Source organism: Genypterus blacodes, unplaced genomic scaffold (assembly GCF_046128005.1).
Source record: "Genypterus blacodes isolate CSIRO-AG114 ecotype Tasmania unplaced genomic scaffold, CSIRO-AGI_Gbla_v1 ptg000158l_1, whole genome shotgun sequence".
Taxonomy (NCBI): domain Eukaryota; kingdom Metazoa; phylum Chordata; class Actinopteri; order Ophidiiformes; family Ophidiidae; genus Genypterus; species Genypterus blacodes.
Window position 1 is genome coordinate 887272 of NW_027466959.1, and position 20278 is coordinate 907549.

A 20278-nucleotide genomic window follows, 5' to 3' on the forward strand; every position below is an offset into this window, starting at 1 on the left:
TGTGGATTATGGAAAGCTCAGTCAAGGCAAAGACAAATGAGAGTGAAGATATTTGTTGTCCATCTCTATCACAGCTCCTCATCCTCATTGGGCAACAGCACCAGGGGTTTACAGCTCAACTCCATATGAGGACGGGTGCAGCAGGAGCAGATTCAGTGTGGCTGGGCTTAGAAACCTTCAATGTAAGTATTAAGCCAACTAATGTTCTTTTTGCGCTAAATATTAAGGGGTGAAAATAGTTTGTCAAATCCGAAGCTTCACTCAAAAACATATGAAATCAACCTCTGGTCCTCTGGTTCTAGAGAGATCTCCATTTGTAACAGAACATTAGAAACACTATTCAAACAATTACATCGCCTAAAGATTTCTCCCCAAATTAAACACAAGATGAATCCAAACATCACAAACATATTTCCAAAAAGCTGCATTGAGGTGGGAAGTTTGAGCCGTTGTGTATGTGGAGTTTATACTCAGAAAGGGCTGGGGACAAATTGTAGACAAACCTAAGTCGATTTTTCCTTATAGCTAGATTGAACTCGATCCTGAGAGATTGCTCCTCGGCCTGCCGTGCTCCTCAATCAAAGTCCTCAGTCAGAGGAGGCTCTCTTTAATATCCTTACATTTGCTGCCTGGGAAAAACATTCCATCCATTTTAAATGGATTGACAACACACCCACAACAATCTCCTGATGCCACAGACTGATATGAGATAAAATACAGATGGAATATTTAACCTAGACTTGAATGCAAATCCAAAGACTCGACTTGTCAAGTCGCCTTGATTACATGGAGCAGACTGACAATCTGACATCTGAGTGACATTTCCCCATCCGTGTTATAACTGATTGATTGGTCATTTAGGGACTTGACAGTTCAATTTACATTCATTTTTATTATTATTATTATTGGTTAACTGTGACAATTCATATGCTGCTAGCTATGTATATTTTAATGTTTAGTTTATATATATTTGTTGAGATCATTGGTTGTTCTACTTGTTTGTGTGTTCATAAAGAAAAAACTATTAAAAAAAAGCCTATTGAAAAAGAAAAGAAAAGAGATGCAACATTTATTGCAAGACTTTTATTAAAACATTGTTGTGCCATATAAACCTCAGAAGCAAATAAAGGGTTTGATTCCAAAAAACAGTTATGTGGGTATTTTGGAGAAAATTATTACAAACCAATATTCCAACATTTTCTAAATGTGATGCCATTCCAGGAATCAAAAATGGTCCAACTCTGGAATGAAACTCTTCAAATGTGCCATCGTTATCGTCTCAGAACTCACAACAAGTACAAAAGGAAAAGAACTTTCGATGCACAGTATTAAAATGCGTCAGAAAACAACCTGTTAATGGCAGACAGAGAAAGATACTTTGTCTACCAATGAATCTCAGGAGGCACGAGTTGTGATGGAGCTGAGGGGAGACATTTACATGCACACTCTACTGGTTAATCACATTAGGATGATGGTTTGGTTTAAGCTCCTATTTATAAATAAGTGAGATGATTACCCTCATGTCAGTCTTCCAGGGATTACAGGGATTGATTGATTGATTAAGTCATCAGGTTGTTACTGCTGAGGCCAGATCAATCTTCTGACATTTAGAAAGCGAGGCGCTGAATGAACTGGAGCTAAGACCAAAGGAAATATATGGAAGACCAGAAATGTAGACACTGAAGAAAACATGAATTAAGTGATTTAGTCCCAATGAATACAATAATCAGATGTATGTTTACATGAAAATGGCTGTGATAGGGTTTTGTTTTACATGAGTGATGGGAAGGATTGTTAACATCTACGTGTGCCGACAAAAACCAAAATACTGAAATATGAAACCCATAACTGTTCTTCAGACAAAGAAAGAAGAGGTCACCTTTAAAAAGCTGGTAGACAGAAGGAGAAACGTTTTCTAACCAATGCTGCTTTTTTGTTTAAGGTGAGAAAGATTCCTTCTCAATTCTGGTGCTGGCAGACCTGCTACCATGACACGTGAGCACAGTAAGCACATGCTCATAATAGCCTCCTGACACATGTCGTCTTCCTTTTTCTATCTCCCAGTCCACCACAGCTGCCCGTGGATCCATTCACTGCTCTGTCACACACAAGATGGGAAAGAAGACCGTGTGTGCTACATCCCAAACATACTGTTTATACCAGCCACCCTCACTAAATACGGTATACCAGCCAAACAATGCTAGGATTGTAGCATTGGGAACTCAACACAAGTACTGTAATAACTGAAGCTCCTCCCATATACTGAATGAGACACCGGTGTCCCATTACCTGTATGATGTGTATTGGGTAGAAACAAGTGAGAAGCATTGTGATAATGAGCTGCTGCATATTAAGAGTCATTCTTTCTGCTGATCACGTTCATGTCAAAGTTAATCAAATCAGCCAAAGAAAATGATCTGCTTTAAAACACTGCATTAGAAGAGAGGAGGTGCAGAGTGACGCACCTTCATCCACACACTGCTGAGAGTTCTGTGTCTGGGCTTTTGTACCGGATTTCCAATCGCCATCTAATGTGAGACAAATGTTTTGTATTTAAAACATCAACCAGACTTCATACTGTCGAAATTTATTGTCAGGTAGGAACAGGTCTTATTTGTTGCATCATTGCGATTATGCAACTGAAGGAATATCGTAACAGTTTCAATGGAAAAAGAGGCCGAAACAACAACCGTATGAAAGAGACAACAAGGTGCACAACGCAGTTGAATGCTTACAGAGTTCAATCTGGCCCCGTGTTTTACTTTGAATTATCCCCAATAAGTGCCTTGGTGCAAACAACGCAGATGAACGTTTCTCTCAAGAACAGTTTGAATTGATGGAATAGAAAAAAAGAGCCAGGTGCAGAAAAGAGTCTTGTTGTTTCAAACCATTGCGTGGTTTAAGCAACTAATCGTCTATAAGGGCGTTCTGGGGCACCCGAGTTTCATCCAGGATGAGAAGCAGAGGCGTCACCCGGCACGTGACAGACAGCACCCAAAGTCCTGTACAAGAGAGCACGAGGGACCCTTAAGAGTACAAGGCGGCGAATGACACGTGAGGGAGATCCTGGTCATTGGCGCCCCCCCCTTTTGCCGCCTCAGTCGCCCACGTCACTGTCCTGGTCACCTATGAGCCACAGGAAGTGGAAGCTGAGAGCCAGCAGGGCCGTGCCCAGCAGGTCCCCCAGAGCGGTCAGGTAGGGGATGGAGAAGCTGTCCGGGTCTTTGCCGCTTTGCCACATGGAGTGCACCATCCAGTCTGCTATACACAACAAGAGAAACACCTGAAGGAAAGAGAGAGAGGAGATTAGAACAGGAAACGGATCTACTGATTGATCTAAGCAACAGAAAGGGCAAGGAGTGAGAGGTTAACATAAAGAAAACCAAAGCCAATCAAACAGGTGCTGCTGTGGAAAGGTTGCAGCATGTCCTGCCTGACCTGTGACCTGGTATGTGTTCAACAATGATCTACTCTCTCCTGTTCAGGCTGGTGAACACAGCACAACATCCATGGCCTGGTTCTGCTAGTATATGTTTAACTTCTATCATGTTATTGAGCTATAATGGGATATCTTGGCTCCACATCGCCTAGATATTTTCAGTAAACAGACACAAATAAACCCTCACTCGCTGATTTAGACCAAGGACTCCAGTCACAACCAAAGAATCAAGGGAGCAATCGAGAGAAGGAGTACTGGACTAAGAGACGAGTAAGAGGCATTCATAATTCAAGTGTTCAGGCAGGGAAGGAACCGTCCGGAGAGAAACAGAGACGGAAAGATAAGGGAGAATATCATTTAAGGGGGAAAGAAATGTCCAGGGTCTGTCGGGCAAATACTGTATAGATACAGATACACAGTTCCATGAAAGGATTCTGGCACTGACGAGGTAAGAAGAGCAGCAAATTGGTGAAGGGAGAAGGGAATAGAGAGCGTTTATGTTCATACGGCATTGAGAACTACCGTCAACCTCAAAGACACACTGAGCTCCAGATGAGAAACACAGGGAGAGAAAATAAATATCTATCTGAAGATGACTGAAGTGTTCTGGTTGAGCTAAATGCCCCCAGTGAAATCATTTGAAAGGTAAAGACGTTCCTGTGTCTGCATTCTGAACACTGATGGATAGAGAGTCGAGTGGATTCATGCTCCAACATAATAACTAGAAGAAGATGAAGAATGAAGGCAAAGTCGTTCTTTCAGCTAGGAACTTTAAAGAAAAGGTCCAAAGTCCCTTCTATTGCTTTATAAAGATATGATATCATGGCCAGGCTTTGTGTTCCCTCTTCATCATGTCAGTATCTGGAGGTCAGAGGAGAGAGTGAGTGTGCGCCGGCAAACTATTACAGAATCTGATTTCTTAGGGAATCTGGTTGCCGTGCCGTGATTTGGTGCAATGCAGTAAGAACCCCGGCTTTAGGTCAATCATCAAGGTCCGGAGATACATCATCATCATCATCTTCATCACACAATGGACTCATGAAGGAATTGTGTTGATCAGAATTTCTCCAACATCTGCTCGGCAGCTGTCGCCGTCTTTAGTTCAGGACTAAAACTGAACTCTACTGTGCATTAGTTGAATACTTTCATGTCCCCTTTTTTTTTATCTCTCACCCTCTACATCTGTCTTATCTTTACAATTGTGTGGAATCTCCCCACTCTTGCATCTCCTGTATCTGAAACATCTTGACAAGCTTTATTTTTGTCCTTGCAGAGGAAATGATGATGATGATGATGATGAAGTGCTTCGTCCTTAACGCAGATTAAAGCCAGATTAGAGGCCGTCGCTGTAAACTCAAGTCACTGGGACTGCTGTAGTACAGTACAGTGCAGTACAGTACGGCTATAAGGTTCTGAAGACAGGAAGTCAGCTTTTAGGCCTTGAACTGCAGTTGTTAGAAGTCTGGATTTGTTGTATAACCACTTAAAGCCTCTGCATCATGACACACACACACACACATCTATTCATCAGTGTAAAGCTTTGCTCATTTCTGAGCTCACAGACAGCAGTTTAACCATCAACCACCATCGTTGTTGTTGTTGTTGTTGACGTTTCAACCCACTCTGTCACACAGGTCAATCATGTTGATTTGCATATTTTGTTCTTTGTTTAATTTCACCATCATGAAAGCCAACAACGATGCTCCCTGATGAGTGTGTGTGGAGGGATGAAGCCTTTGGAGAGATCAGAGGTGTGACTTGTTGCTGTAGTTCAGACTCTGTCACTTCAGAATACGTCAGCCTGAGACTTTGGCTTGTGGACAATGGAAGGCTAACATCCACTTCATTTCATTTCCAAGGGTTCCTCCAGTCAATACAGCTGCTGTGATATTGCAATAAAGTCCTAAAGTCCTTCCAGTTCAGAGTTACGCAGTGATGCAGAGGATTTAAAGGTAATTAATGTGGAAACTCACATCTCACGCTGCTGCTGCTGCCGACCTTAGATGAGCTTTTCAATATGAGCTCCATTTGGAGAAGAAAATGAAATGACAGATTCTAATTTCAGACTTCCACTGCCCACAGACACACACTCAATATGGCTGAGTGTGTGTCCCTTTGTCTAACAGATATTTAATGACAATCATTAGAGCCCACAGTGGAGTGGAGCTGCAGAGGCTGAGTGAAGATGGAGGCGCTGCAGGAGGAGAAATGAAGTGACGACACGGCAGGTGAGGACATGTCTGCTGTCTCTTTCATTATACGCTTCATTTAACAATTACTCCATAAACAATTTGATGTTAATCTGAAATTGGAACTTGTCAAAGACACTGGAGAACTAGAATAAGAGATGGAGGGTTATTCTGACAGACTATTGTGTGCTTTGGACCTGAGACACCAAGGTTTAGTTGTGATGAATCCCATAGATGGGGCTGTTCAATGTCTCTGTCACTGTCTTGATTATGATTGCATTAAGAAGGGGGAAAGAGCTGATTCCAGGTTCCACCCATAGAACCCCAGGGTCTGGCCTGTGGTATGAAGTTTGATCTGGAGCCGACGCATCCTTAAAGCAGCTCCACTGGCTTTGGACAGAACTAATATGGATAGATTACAAATCCAATGCAACCAGGATGACTAGTGTTCAATGTTTCCATTCAGGAGAGAAAAGCCTTCACTCAAAGTACGACCACAACACACACAAAATCAGACAACAGACAGACAGAAGATTCCAGTCCTTCCCTCCCTTAGGATGAATCATTACTGCAATCATTACTGTTTAGACTACACACTGCAGTCTAAACACACACAACAAAGAGACGTTGTAGGAGTGGTATTGTTTAAGGCATGAGCACAACTCCTGGCTCACTGATGATGAAGAACAAAACATACTTTCTGCCATTGAATAATGAACTTTTTGTAGCCAAGGTTCTGTGTCACACACACACACACACACACACACACACACACACACACACACACACACACACACACACACACACACACACACACACACACACACACACACACACACACACACACACACACACACACACACACACACACACACACACACACACACACACACACACACACACACACACACACACACACACACACACACACACACACACACACACACACACACACACACGTCCAACTTAGTCAGCAGCTATCTTCAAATCAGTGGCAACAAAACAGAACCACTTAAATCAAATCATGTCGCAGAGCTTTGGTCTTTCGTTTGTCTAAAAATAATAACTGTACGAAAAACCGTTAGATAGCCCCTTAATTATTTGTTCAGATTTCAGGACAGGAAACACTTAAGTAAGGGCCTCTTTAGTCTTTTAATGTAGCTAGTTTGGTACAAAAAACCTCAAGTTGGGCCACGAGAAAAGTCATAATATATAAATATAAACTATGCCTGCTCACCTGAAACAGAGCCGCAGCTAAGTAGACGGACGTGAAGATGGGGGTCATGGTGGTGTGGCCGCTCTTCATCAGGTGGATGGTGTAGAGGAAGATCAGGTGACCAGGGAGCACCAACAGGAGGAGCACCTGAGCTGAGCGGTGATTGGCTCCTTTGGAAACACGAAGAGGGGGTGGGGGGGGAATGCATTGACTTGAGTCCCATTAAAAACAATAACAACAAACCTCTTACGCTTTCTCCAACACTGCTGGAAGAGTTTGTTATAAATCAATCAAAGCTATCATGTCTGGATACATGATTTGGGTTGAAGGCTGGTGTGAGTGGTTCCACCGACCTGAGCCACAGAAGGTGCGGCAGGGATAGTAGCAGCCCTTGTTCTCCTCAGGAACCTCACCAGGAGCACAGTGGAAATGGAGGTGAGTGGAGATTCTGCTGGACTGAATGGCCACCAGGTTTCCTCCGATACCTGCAGGAGGAAAAACAGTGTGTGTGTGTGTGAGATCAATGATCAGTAAGATGATTCTACCATGGTCTATAATGCACACAGGCATTAAAGTGGTGCAGTCAATATTGATATGGACCTAGAGGTAGTTCTTAACGCTCTTAGGAAATTAAATGAGTTCTGAATAAGTTGGGCTTTAAATGTTTTCTAATGGACCGATAAAGACGCTGCTTAATGGACGGATCTACTTTTCCATTTTGCCACTCGTCAGGTTTTCAATTGATTGACTGTGGATGTTCATCTCTTCTCACGTCTCTTCTAGCACCAGCATTATGTTATCTTGTATCATTCATCATGTTCTTGTCTTGTAGTTCTGCTACTTTCTGAAGACTTTTTCCAAGTTTTATCAATTTTACTCCTGTGAGAATTGTTCAGTTGTCAGAAATCAAAGTTCCATCCTGATCCTCATCCTGTCACACTCCTACAAGTAGCTGTCATTAGAGATCTGATGTAACAGAACTCCCCTGAGTCCAAATGTACAATCTCCCATTGGAGCTGTGGTTTAAGGCAGAACACAACCACAAGACAGGAGAGAGGAATAGAAACAGCTTGACAAACAGAACATACACACATAGAGATTGCAGGTTTGAGAAAGAGACTCCAGGCAGAACGGGACTTCTTTTTTTTTTTTCTCCTTCTTCCCGCCTTCATGTTAGATTTTAATTACTGTCAAACAGAGGAACGTTCTCCGTGAGAATGTGGCACACCATCTGTTCTCCTCCAGCACGGGGCCATTTTACATTCACATGCGGCAGCTATCACACTTTCCCTTTGGCAAACAGCACACAGAGTAACTTCCTCTCGTCTTTCATCGCTATGGCCACAGTCTGGTGACGAGGCCTCGCCGCAGAGCTCACAGATAGGTGGCTACAGAGCGCTTCACGGCAGAGGGGGGAAAGGCTTTCGTGACTGGAAACTAGAGCCGCACCGAGCCAAGGTCTCACCAGCAGGTCTTTGCTTCTAGATATGGCAGTATAACCACACCTGTAATGTTTATTCTCTAATTATCCATTTATATCAACGCAACTATCCAATATGCGTCCTACTGCAGCTATCACAACTCTAAGATAGCAAACTTAAAGGAACCTTGGTTGTTCTCATCATCAGACAGGCTCTAATCAGAACCGACTCAGCCGAGCGCCATGACAGATGTGGAGAAAATGAACAGGAATCATTTAATGAAAGAAATGTCATTAAAGCAGTTGAGCTCTTCTCAGATGTGTTGGGCTCTGAGGCACCGTGTGTTTGTGGGCACAGGATTCCATATATAAGAGGAGAAGGAACAGAGTGGAGTCTGTGTCTCTGGTTCCTCCACCATCTTGTTATTGTGGCGAGTATATTACATTAGACCCTGCGAGCACCTCGGGACAGTGTCCACTTAATTCAATTCATTGTGGCTCTTTGTCTGCGTGGTGACATTTTATTGGAGCATTACCAGCCGTCCCACCGGGCCTGTACACAGACAGAACGCAACAATGAGCATTTACACTCCTTTAGCCTCGTCTGTCTGCTTCCACCCACTTTACACTCGGCTCATAGCCTGGATGTTCCTTCACATCATCGGCCCTGCACACACACACAGGACGTTCTGGGTCTAATCTGCATAACCATCTGTATTAAGAACATCATCTTTCAGTGTGAGCCAATCCCATACGTTGACTCTAGAGGTGAGACTGCTCATTGTACCAATTTGTATAAGGAATGATGCAAAGCTAACGGATTATAAAGTATTCTAAAGGTTTAATGGTTTTATTTTCATGTTCTTGTTGCAATGCCATCGGGGCTGAGGCCAAGAAATGTTTCAATTATTAACTAGACTGCCAATTAATGAAATAATGATTAGGGAAACAAATTAATTACATCATTTCTGAGCCAAATGTGAGGATCTGAAGCTATTTGTTTTAATACTCAAGGTATTGAACTAACATCGATGTTCTCTAAACACAGATCACTGTTTCCCCTTCTCTCTTCTTCTTCTGTGCACTGGGATTTTGGGACACGGGCATGACTCAGTGACGGCTGATGTGGGCGTAGGTCAAAGGTCAGGCGGTTTCATTTCAGCAGAGGTTAAAGGTGGAGGGAGAGACATGGGAGTGCTGCTTATTTGGGCCCAGAAGGAGGAACAGGTCACACACACACACACACACACACACACACACACACACACACACACACACACACACACACACACACACACACACACACACACACACACACACACACACACACACACACACACACACACACACACACACACACACACACACACACACACACACACACACACACACACACACACACACACACACACACACACACACACACACACACACACACACACACACACACACCTCTCTACCCTTTGTTGCAATTTCTTTTGACTTTTAAAGTATATAAAATATGATTGAATTTCCTAAATCGTAAAGGTTTCGGGTCACAGAAATCTAAACGATACACTCCTGCTCACTCAGACTCGACTCCACAGCTAATTTGTGCCCAGGATACGACTCTGCTGAAAACCAATTACAGGCAGAATCATCTTCCATCTCGTTAAATGTCTCCCATTAATGCCATTTAATTAAAGGCTTATCTCTTGTTGTCAAGGTGCCAGAGCCCCGGCCCCGGTCGCAGCGATTAGCAGAGAGAAGAGGCACCGACGGTAAACGGACAAGAGACTGAGTCTGATGACATCATTATGTCTCATATCTGTCTCATTAGTAAACTCATTTATGCAGAGAGACATTTGAGTCTTGGTTTCTTCACTTATTTCTTCAGAAAGTTGAGACTGAGGCCTGTCTTAAAGTAAAGCCTTAACACTGTGGAGCTGCAGAGTGGGAGACAAATGAACTCTTTGCTGTGTAATCCATCACGTCTATAAACCCTCGTTCCTCATCTCGGGCTCTGAGGGTCAAACAGTGCATTGATTACAAAACCGAGAGGGATAATTGAGCCAAACTTAACAGTCGGTTTATGCTTCATCCTTAAGCTGCGTGATTCCCACGGCTGGAGGAGCGGTCAATACTGTGCAAGGAGGGAAATCAAACGGAGATAGAGTGGACTTAGATTTGAAGTTGATAAACAAAGACAGCGGTTGTTATTTTGCAAACCGCTGTCTTTAATCAGCGAGACGGAATTTATTCAGAGTTATTCCTATTTCTTTAAAGTCAAATCCAAACACAAAATATGATTTAAACCCATCAGAGAAACGCCACTCACAGAACCTCAGCGGGCCAGGAAACAAGTAGAGAGTGTAGAAAACATCAAGAGAGGACCTGAAGGAGTTTAAACAGACACTTTTTAAACATTCTTAGAAGGAAGTTGAGGCACGGGCCGGGAGAGTTTCATAGCTTTGAAGATCTCAGACTCAACCAGATTCTCACAGATTTGTCTGCGACTGACAAGTGGACTAGAACTGCAAAAACTCCTCTTTCCAGCTTGGTTTGTGTTGCACTTTGAGTTTCAGTCTCATAAGAGATTTGAACAAAGGAACATTAGCTTCTCTTCCATACCTAACATCTCATCTCTTTAATTAAAATTGTTTCCCCAAATCCCTTGAAATGACTTCAAACCCGTCTGCCAGAGCAAACGCTTCACGCTAAGTGCCCGACGGCGACGTAAATTGCAAATGAGCAACGATACCTTAGAAGCGTTGACGAGGAGACGGCGGCAGCACCGACCGCCGTTACTCACCGTTGATGACCGGGGTGTAAACTACGATTCCAGCCATTTTTGGATCAGACACTGTTTTGTCCAGGATGAGCCCGCCGATGCTGCAGGACACAACGACAATTACATCATTAGCTGGTGTTACTATGTGTGTGTGTGTGTGTGTGTGTGTGTGTGTGTGTGTGTGTGTGTGTGTGTGTGTGTGTGTGAAAGAGAGACGCAAAGAGCAACAGAGACAAAGTGTGAGGGGGGGGGGGGGGGATGAGTGTACTTGTCTAAAAATAATCAGTATCAGAGTGTGATGGAGAGAGAAGATGAAAGATGGGTGGATTGTTTTCAGCCTGTGGTGTATCGAGCCAATATTTGTACTTGTGTGTGTCTCTATGAAACCTCAGAAATGTGCAATCACCTGCACCGAGTGTTGAGCGGCACAGCACTAGAGAGCGAGCGAGAGAGAGAGAGAGCGAGAGAGAGCGAGAGAGTAAGAGTGAGAGAGAGAGAGAGAGAGAGCGAGAGAGAGAGCGAGAGACAATCATGCCCTCGTCCCTACAGGCTCCATTTGAAAAGCTGCCAGGCTCAAGGGGACCCCGAGGGAGGGTGTGTGTGTGTGTGTGTGTGTGTGCTGCAATTTGTTTAGGGGATGAATCATCAAGCAAACCAGACAGTGTGAACTGTAGATGCAGAATAGCGGCCGGACACACACACACACACACACACACACACACACACACACACACACACACACACACACACACACACACACACACACACACACACACACACACACACACACACACACACACACACACACACACACACACACACACACACACACACACACACACACACACACACACACACACCTGCTGATGACCATTGCAGTGATGACTGGCTCCCATCCAGAGTAGAGCAGAGTGCGGCTGGCTGGGTGCTTGGAGGAGATGACGATCCACAGAGGAGTCAGACACATGAAGAAGGCACAGAACAGCGACGACACGTACGGGTAAGAGTCTGGGGACGCAGACAAGAGACAACACACTGCTGACATCCAATCTTCATTCATTTATCTTTACAGTTGTCTCAAGTCATTGTGCACAGGTACAACTTATAACAGCAGAGTGAAGAGACACAACACACTATAATGTAGAGCACAACATGGCCGCTGTCCAGACTATTATAAGAAGCCTTGACCCGTCTGTTGAAATAAAAGAACATTCCTTTTTTTTCAGTCCATTTGGATGGACACACACACACACACACACACACACACACACACACACACACACACACACACACACACACACACACACACACACACACACACACACACACACACACACACACACACACACACACACACACACACACACACACACACACACACACACACACACACACACACACACACACACACACACACACACACACACACACACACACACACACACAGGTTTCCAGCAGGACCCCATTCTAAAGCACTAAATAAGTGTGATTAGGGAGCAGTCACCTGATTTATGACCCTGATAGTCTCATACCTGGAGAACAGAAAGGGGAGCATTGTTCAGGCTCAGATGTTATGGACTCTAGCAGAGCCTGATTCCTTCTGTAATATAAAGGCTGAGGCTGAAATACTGACAGCCACGGCTAAAAAACCAATTTAGAGAAATGTCCGGTAGCCGACAGCACCGCCCCATTCTGAAGCACAGATGCTGACACTGACAGGGTGCCCAACTCCAGCTGAGCTCAGATGGACACTGTCTATCTGTCTATAGGCCATATCACATTCCCTCTACAGGTTAAGATGTGTGTGTGTGAAGCTTTGGCACTTTGATTGACATCCCCGTGTCTGAATCAAACTTACTTATGAACAGATCTTCCATGCTAGTTTACCTCTGCTCGCCCTTTTTGCTGAGTAATGCAGATTATTCAGGTGAAACCATAAAGTAAATGGTAGTAAAGTAGTATTTGACAAGTGTGTGAGACAGCAGAAGTGTGTGTAAGACAAACATAACATGATCCAAAGTAAGTATGTATGTAAAGTAATGTATTTGTCTTTCAGAGTTGATGAATTGGAGTGAATACGATTAAACAAGTGTACCTAATAAACTGGTGTGTTCATGTCCACATCTCCCTTCATCTTAAGCTCTCACTATCCCAGGCTCAGCTTTTGGTCTAAGCTCTCTGTGGAGCACTTTAGTTGCAGTGCTTGCAGTGTTTGTTAAAAGCATTCTATAAATAAACGTGACTGGCCTTGGCTCCTACAGCTGGTTTGTCTCGCCTGCGTCTCATCACCACTCAACTGCTCTGCTTCAGAATTATAAGTATTAGAGCCATTAGAGTTCAAATGACTTGATCATCTACACAGAAACAAACTTATTAAGCTGTGAGGAAACTCATCACAAGTTCAATGCTGAGCTGGAGACCAACAGAGCCTCAGCCAGGCGGCCTCACTGCACTGCACTGGAAATACGACATCCTATCTTTGCTTTATTGAATTCAGCTCAGAGGACTAAACTGCTCTTTTCAAAGAGGTGAACATCTGTGTCATACAGCCGTCACCTACAGGGTTCCAGTGTGAACGCTGTTAAATAATGCAAGGTGGCACAAGCTGGGTGGAGTAGGACATGACTGACATGAGGAATGTGAGGTGGGGATAGAAGAGAGGGTCTGTTCTGTGACTGGACGGCTGAGATGGTACACAGTGGAGCAGGAGGGACCTCTAGTGGCTGACTGAGGACAGCACGTCACCACAAAGTATCACATCAGGAAACACAAGACTGCAGCTCAAGACAGAGTTTAAATTTGCTATTATAAACTAGCACGGAACAATAAATCCTTTCAACATGGAGATCCAACATATGTGCTTGCAGGAGTCATGTAGTGAAGGATGAACGATAAACTTGTCATGTCGCACTAAGACGCTGTTAAATGAACCTGGTTACTAACAGATATAAGTGTCATCTCATGCCAACTGATGAATTTACAGTGAAATATAAAGTCAGATGAATTTAGACTAAACTTAAGGGTGGTGGCCCCCTCAGTTCTGTGGTTTTGGTCGTTCCAGACTACTTCCTGTTTCCCCTCTGACTTGGCACAGCTCTTAGCGTGTTTGTTGCTTGTTTTTGAGTTCTACAGGGGAATAATGACCTCCTTCTACATGCTCTCATCTGTCTAAGGACCTGGTGACTTAACTACTTTCCCTGTGGCTTTAAGTGGAGGGTTGTTATTCTCCTACCCAAACAGTTGTAGAGGCCCTGGCTGATCCAGGCCAGGATTGCCAACGTTATGAGGTCACCGAAACTGGCAGCGATGGGCGTGGCCACATTGTCCGGGTTGATGCCGGTCTTCTTCGACCCGACGATCACGCCGACCATGATGATACCTGAAGCAAACAGAAGCAATGACGTCATGTTAGTCCTGTCACTCACACATGTATCAGTAGGCGAGCGACAGTGAAGTGCTTGTGTCATCCAAACACACTTTCTTTCTAAATGTGTGTGTGTGTGTGTGTGTGTGTGTGTGTGTGTGTGTGTGTGTGTGTGTGTGTGTGTGTGTGTGTGTGTGTGTGTGTGTGTGTGTGTGTGTGTGTGTGTGTGTATCAGTTACAAGTAGTGACCTGGGTGAACAGACCTCTGAGGGGAAACAGCTTTATCAGTTTGTTTTAAACAGTGGGACGTAGTTGTGCAGACAGGGTGTTTTGTGCGTTTGTGTTTGTTTACCCTGCAGCAGTGAAGCTATGAAGGCCGTAGCCACGCTGCTGGAGCAGAGCAGCACAGCGTGGCTCATCTGGAACTTTCCTTCTGGGATCCAGCCAAGGATCACAGCTGCTACCGCTGCCAGGAAGCCCACCACCGTGGCCTGGACCTGGACGAGAGACGGCAAGAGAAAGAGAGAGAGAGAGAGAGAGAAGGAAGCAGAGTTAAACGGATAAAGGAAAAAGGATATCAGCAGATCATCCATCATAAAGTGACAAAAAGCATTACAGCTACAAACACTATGAAGCTGTCACAAATGTTACAAACTGCCTTCTACACAAAATGAGTCACCCCAGGATTTCAAGATTTACGTATATTTGTGATTTTTTTATGCATTTATTCCCTGCGTTTTTGGGGAAAATGTGTCTATTAATCAATACTTTTACACTTTTTATAAATATTCTCACTCTCAGACTTTCGGATCCCGTGTGTGTGTGTGTGTGTGTGTGTGTGTGTGTGTGTGTGTGTGTGTGTGTGTGTGTGTGTGTGTGTGTGTGTGTGTGTGTGTGTGTGTGTGTGTGTGTGTGTGTGTGTGTGTGTGTGTGTGTGTGTGTGTGTGTGTGTGTCTGTCAGGGTCTATGATACTGTATGATGTTATGGAATAATGTCACAGCATGTTCAGTTCAGTTTTACATTACAAAACACTTGTTTGATCTGATTTCATTGCCCTACATTCAGACACACACAGAGCATGAAAACATCTCCCTGTTGCGTATGTGTTGGCACTTATCAGAGTGTGGGTAGATGATTAGCAGAGCCTGGACTCTTTTAGAGTTCTACTAAACTGATGGCAACGAACATTTGAGCCCTAGTAAACATCCTGCAGGGTTTCACAGATTATCATCGTGGTTGACAGTAACATTAAAGGGACAGTAACACACATGAGAGACAACAGCAGAGAGAGTCCTGAGTGTTTACCTGCTTCAGTGCCAGGTTTCCTATGATGAGATTCCACTTCTCTAGAGGGGAATCCATTTTGCCCACGTTCACCTGTGACAAAGGAGCAGCAAACATGTTAGGTAACATTCTGTCAGAGCTCCTTCATGAGACACAACTCCCTCCTAGGTTTGTCTAATAATGCAGACGTACAATGGAAAATTAAACACAGGAGTCACCTCTGAGAAGAGCATTTGCATAGCAGAGAGCAGAGAGGACAGAGGACAGAGGACAGAGGACAGAGTTTGGGTCAAAACATCCAGGCAGCGGGCGGTAGTTTGACTTATGGGCTTCATGGTGCAACGTACAGTAAATACATTTATATATATATACACATTATCTCTCTCTACCTGTCTTCTCTCTATATAAAATCATACATAAAGGAATGTTGTAGCCTCATTTAGACTTAAAAGGCTTTATTATCTTCATTATAAGGCTGATATGTGTTCTGTGGCTCCAGACAGACTTCTGATAGTAATGCTGTAGATACTATTGGCTTTTCTGTATGGAAGCAGAGTAAAATGAAAACAAAGCTGAGCAGGGAGTCGGAGCTGAGACTCAGAGCCTCACTGTCCGTGTTGACACAGAGCTGTGAATGAGGAGCCTGTATGGAAGGAGCCAAGGCTGAGCCGGAGAGCAAACAAAGACAGGATTCTGCTCCCTCACTTATTTCTACCTCACAGCCTTTCAACTCAATACGGACAAATATATACTGGCAATCTAACAAACACCTAAAGCTGTCCTGTCCCCGCTCCCTCTGATTCATTTGTCAAACGCTAAACGGTAACACGGCTCTTTCAATCTGCTCGATTATCAAAGTCCTCAACTCATTCCACAGCTGCTGACCTCTTATAAGAAGAGCTCACGACAAGATTTAGCTCTAAGCGTTCTTATTTAGTTTGTAGAGTTGTGAGTGTTGAAGGCGTCTCATCCACACACTGACTAACAGACGAAAGGTCAGACTTCTCTTTGAAGGCATCAGTCCTGTTTGTTTTCCTCTCCGTTTCACTTCAGGAGAAATAACAGGAGAAGTGTAATGAAAGGGAGGGAGGATTAATGTACGTCACAGATATGTCATCAAATAGAACCGACAACAACCGAACACAACAACAGAAGGACCGGGGCTGTGGTGATGAGACGCCACCACAGAAATATATATATAACTGTAAACAACAAAGCCACAATGACCTCGTGCAACCACAAGAAGAACCCATGATGCATTCAGGGTCCAGCAGAGAGTTTGGAATCAGAATCTTATAACCTGTGTGTGTGTGTGTGTGTGTGTGTGTGTGTGTGTGTGTGTGTGTGTGTGTGTGTGTGTGTGTGTGTGTGTGTGTGTGTGTGTGTGTGTGTGTGTGTGTGTGTGTGTGTGTGTGTGTGTGTGTGTGTGTGTGTCTCTCGCTCACCGCTGTGGACAGCCTGGAAGCCAGCGTCATCTCCAGGTTTCCCTTCAGGCCGAGCAGGGCAGGAACCAGGATAAAGATCTCTGTGATGTATCTGAACGCCTCCCAGTGCTGCAGACAACACACAGTTGGTTTGATTGATCATATTTGATATTAAAACTGACAGCCAGCCTTCTTTCTTTAAACTGAAATGACATATTGACATTTACAAACAGGCAAATCCCTCAAACGTCCCCGTGTGAACCTCAAAACAACAACAGATTGGTTTGTTGTTCTGGTTTGAAACTTTCTGGTCATTACTCCTTTTACACTTTATTGGGTGCACCCGTATAAATCCAATCCCTTGCTCTAACTCCTGTCTTTAGAAGCTGATAATGTTCAGAGGTGTTAATTCCACACTCTGTCCAGCTCCGTCCCACCTGAGCACGACCGTAGCGTACCTGCACGATATCCAGCACCATCCCTGCTGACACGGTGCCGAACCCAGCCAGCAAGAAAGGCAGCAGGATCTGCAAGGCCATAGCCAGCGGCGACTCCTTGGGCATGTTGGGCGGAGCCATTCCCAACCCAACCTCTTCATCCTCGTCCTCTTCATCTGCCTCCTCTCCCGACAGTCTCCCCTCAGCCAGCATGGGTTCTGTCTCAGAGTAGCGTCCATCGCCGCAATCGGACAAACTCACGGAGGAGCGAGACGCCCGGTCGTGGAGCCGTCGCCCTTCTGCGTGACACGTGTCGGGTCGGTAGCCATTTTGTGAGCCAGTCTCAGGTTTGGCTCCCAGGTCCACCATGGCCAGCCGCTCCTCCTGCAGCTTTGTGTAGCCGGTGGGCACCATGGTCTGGAACAGAGAGGTGATCCGGCCGGAGGAAACGGGCTTGAGTGCGCTCATACGCACGGTCAGGCTAGAGCCCAGGGACTCCCCAATGGCTCCCCCGAGACTCTGGATATTCATGATGTGATCTGAGGCCGCGCTGTCTCATCTCCTGTCAGTCAGCTTGGCAGAGCAGGGGTCCAGGTGAGGCCGGATGAAGCCGGATTACTCCAGCTCCACTATCCCGTCCATGGGGGTGAAGATGGGCTTCGGAGCCTCGTCAGCTGGAATCAAATGAAGGAGAACGTGAGAGGAACCAAGAAGTTCAAGTCACAACTCAATGACGTAAGAGCAAAAGGAGGAGCTAGAAGTTTATGGGATGTTTTCACAATTTTATGGGCCTCAGCCGTGTAAAGACCAGACAGCTGTGTACTTCTCACATAAACGTTATGTAAAGCAAGCTGTAAGTCCGGGACAATGTATCCTAAGGAACGGTAACGCTGAATCAGCACGGGAAAGAAGCAGCTGGCGTCTGTGTGAAGGAGCTCAATGTTCGCCACACGAGGAGAGAAATGCTATCAGATTAGACCACATTACATTAGATTACATTAGATTACATTAGATTACATTAGAGGGAGTTTTGTGCCCAGGACTCAAAGTTTGCTTTTCAAATCTTTTATATTTGTCCTTAACACATTACAGTTGTGGGACATTAGAGACGTAATTAGAATCATGAACGATGCCACAGTTGTTCATGACATCATCATACAGGATGTCTCAGCTGGCCGGGGTTAGGGGTGAGTTAGCAAACGTTATTGCCACTTAGCAGGAGGAGCAGGAGGAGCAGGAGGAGCAGGAGGAGCAGGAGGAGCAGGGGAGGCTGGGGGGACTGAGGGTGCTTTGCTCAAGTCACTATAATCTTTTGGAGAAGCCCAATACATTTACCAACAATACAGAACGTATCTCTCCTCGTCCAACACTGCTCCCGACTCCAGACTAGCCTTAATTAAAGTATCAGTGTTCTGAATAACTCCCACTTTAACTCCATCTCAGGTTGTTTGTACTTCCTGTGCAGTTTTGCCTGCTAATTTCTTGTCACTGGTAGCTGATAATATTGTCCATATATGCCATGATGATAAGTACAGTGATATCTCATGTTTGTACTGTGGGAAGATCCTGTTCTGCTCTGCTCTCCTTCTTTTCCCACCCCTGTTTATGATTGACAGGTGCTGTCTGGGTGAGGGTCTACGCTCCCTTATCGTTCTGAGTTGAGGGTAAAGGACGACTAAGTGTCTATCTTCATCTGTACTTTCTTCATTTAAATTTGTTAAAATCTAGAGGTATAATATTTCGTTTGAGTAACTTTTGATGTTGTGAAGTTTGAAGTAGATGAACTAAACAATCACCGTTCCCCAGTGGTTGTGTCCATTTAATAGTAGTGATTGAACTACTTTTGGGAATTGGAAATCTCTACCTGAAGAAATTTAAAGCACGCAGTCAACAAAATCTAAACTATAGCGTGAGTCGAACACATTTAGCTTCATTTTCTTAAAGAAATACAAAGTTGCTGGTGTGCAATTAAATATTAACTTTCGTGGAGAAAATACAGGAAGCTAAACGTAACGTTTCTCTGATCAAATCTACTAATTGTTCTATATTCTTGAGTTCGTTTATTTGATCTTACTTTTCTTTTAAAGTCCCTGTATCTTTGTTCAGGCCTCCAGTTTACCTGTGACCCAACCACGGCGTGAGACATGTTTGTGTTGCTCTATGGTCGTCTTGTTAAACGTGTTTAAATACAAACGCTAAACCAAACAAACTATTTATTCTAAGCTCGCAGTGTTTGTGTTTATAAACGACATAATGTGAGCTCAGACTCTGCGCTATGTTAGCTAGCTGGGTGAAATTCAAAACAGTGAAGAGAAGGAGGCTCCACTGCACTTTCAGCGTGAAACGGGATCACACTTTAGGGAGCGGTAGCTGGTAAATAATAAGACTAAATTGTATCATATTTGCGTAAGTTGTGTTTATTAAATAGAATTGAACTCACCGTTCTTTTAAAGGAAGAGGTTTCATCCAGAACAGGGATGCAGCTTCGCTTTTTCCTTGACAGACAGCCAGAGAGCCGCGTCACTGAAGAACCTACAAAGATCAAATATAGAGACAAGAGGAGTCACTCTGTCGTTAAGACCTAGACTTAGACTTAGACTAACTTTAATGTCGTTCACGCTACACATACAGTATAGTGTACATTCGAACAAAATTACGTTGCTATTGACTTACCGGATAGTTATTTACAGCAGGAAAGAAAAAAAACAACACAACGAATAATGTAGATATAAAT

General features: G+C 44.2%; 1 protein-coding gene across 1 annotated transcript; it reads right to left on the bottom strand.

The window, feature by feature from the left end:
* Positions 1-1172: 1172 nt before the first annotated feature.
* On the bottom strand, positions 1173-20087 carry slc41a2b (solute carrier family 41 member 2b). The gene is made up of 11 exons (XM_076167377.1): positions 19985-20087; positions 17566-18218; positions 17129-17236; positions 15705-15776; positions 14751-14895; positions 14267-14413; positions 11895-12042; positions 11056-11135; positions 7198-7329; positions 6866-7014; positions 1173-3283 (listed from the first exon to the last, which is right to left on the bottom strand). The coding sequence occupies exons 2-11, from the start codon at positions 18073-18075 to the stop codon at positions 3098-3100; spliced, it is 1677 nt and encodes a 558-aa protein (XP_076023492.1). The 5' UTR covers positions 18076-18218; positions 19985-20087; the 3' UTR covers positions 1173-3097.
* Positions 20088-20278: the final 191 nt, after the last annotated feature.

Excerpts from the sequence above, each read along its gene's own strand:
- slc41a2b (XM_076167377.1), bottom strand. The coding sequence starts at position 18,075 with ATGAATATCCAGAGTCTCGGGGGAGCCATTGGGGAGTCCCTGGGCTCT. Across the intron at positions 11,136-11,894 it reads ACTGCAATGGTCATCAGCAG|CATCGGCGGGCTCATCCTGG; the intron begins GTGTGTGTGTGT and ends TGTGTCCTGCAG. Across the intron at positions 7,015-7,197 it reads CCGCACCTTCTGTGGCTCAG|GAGCCAATCACCGCTCAGCT; the intron begins GTCGGTGGAACC and ends GTGTTTCCAAAG.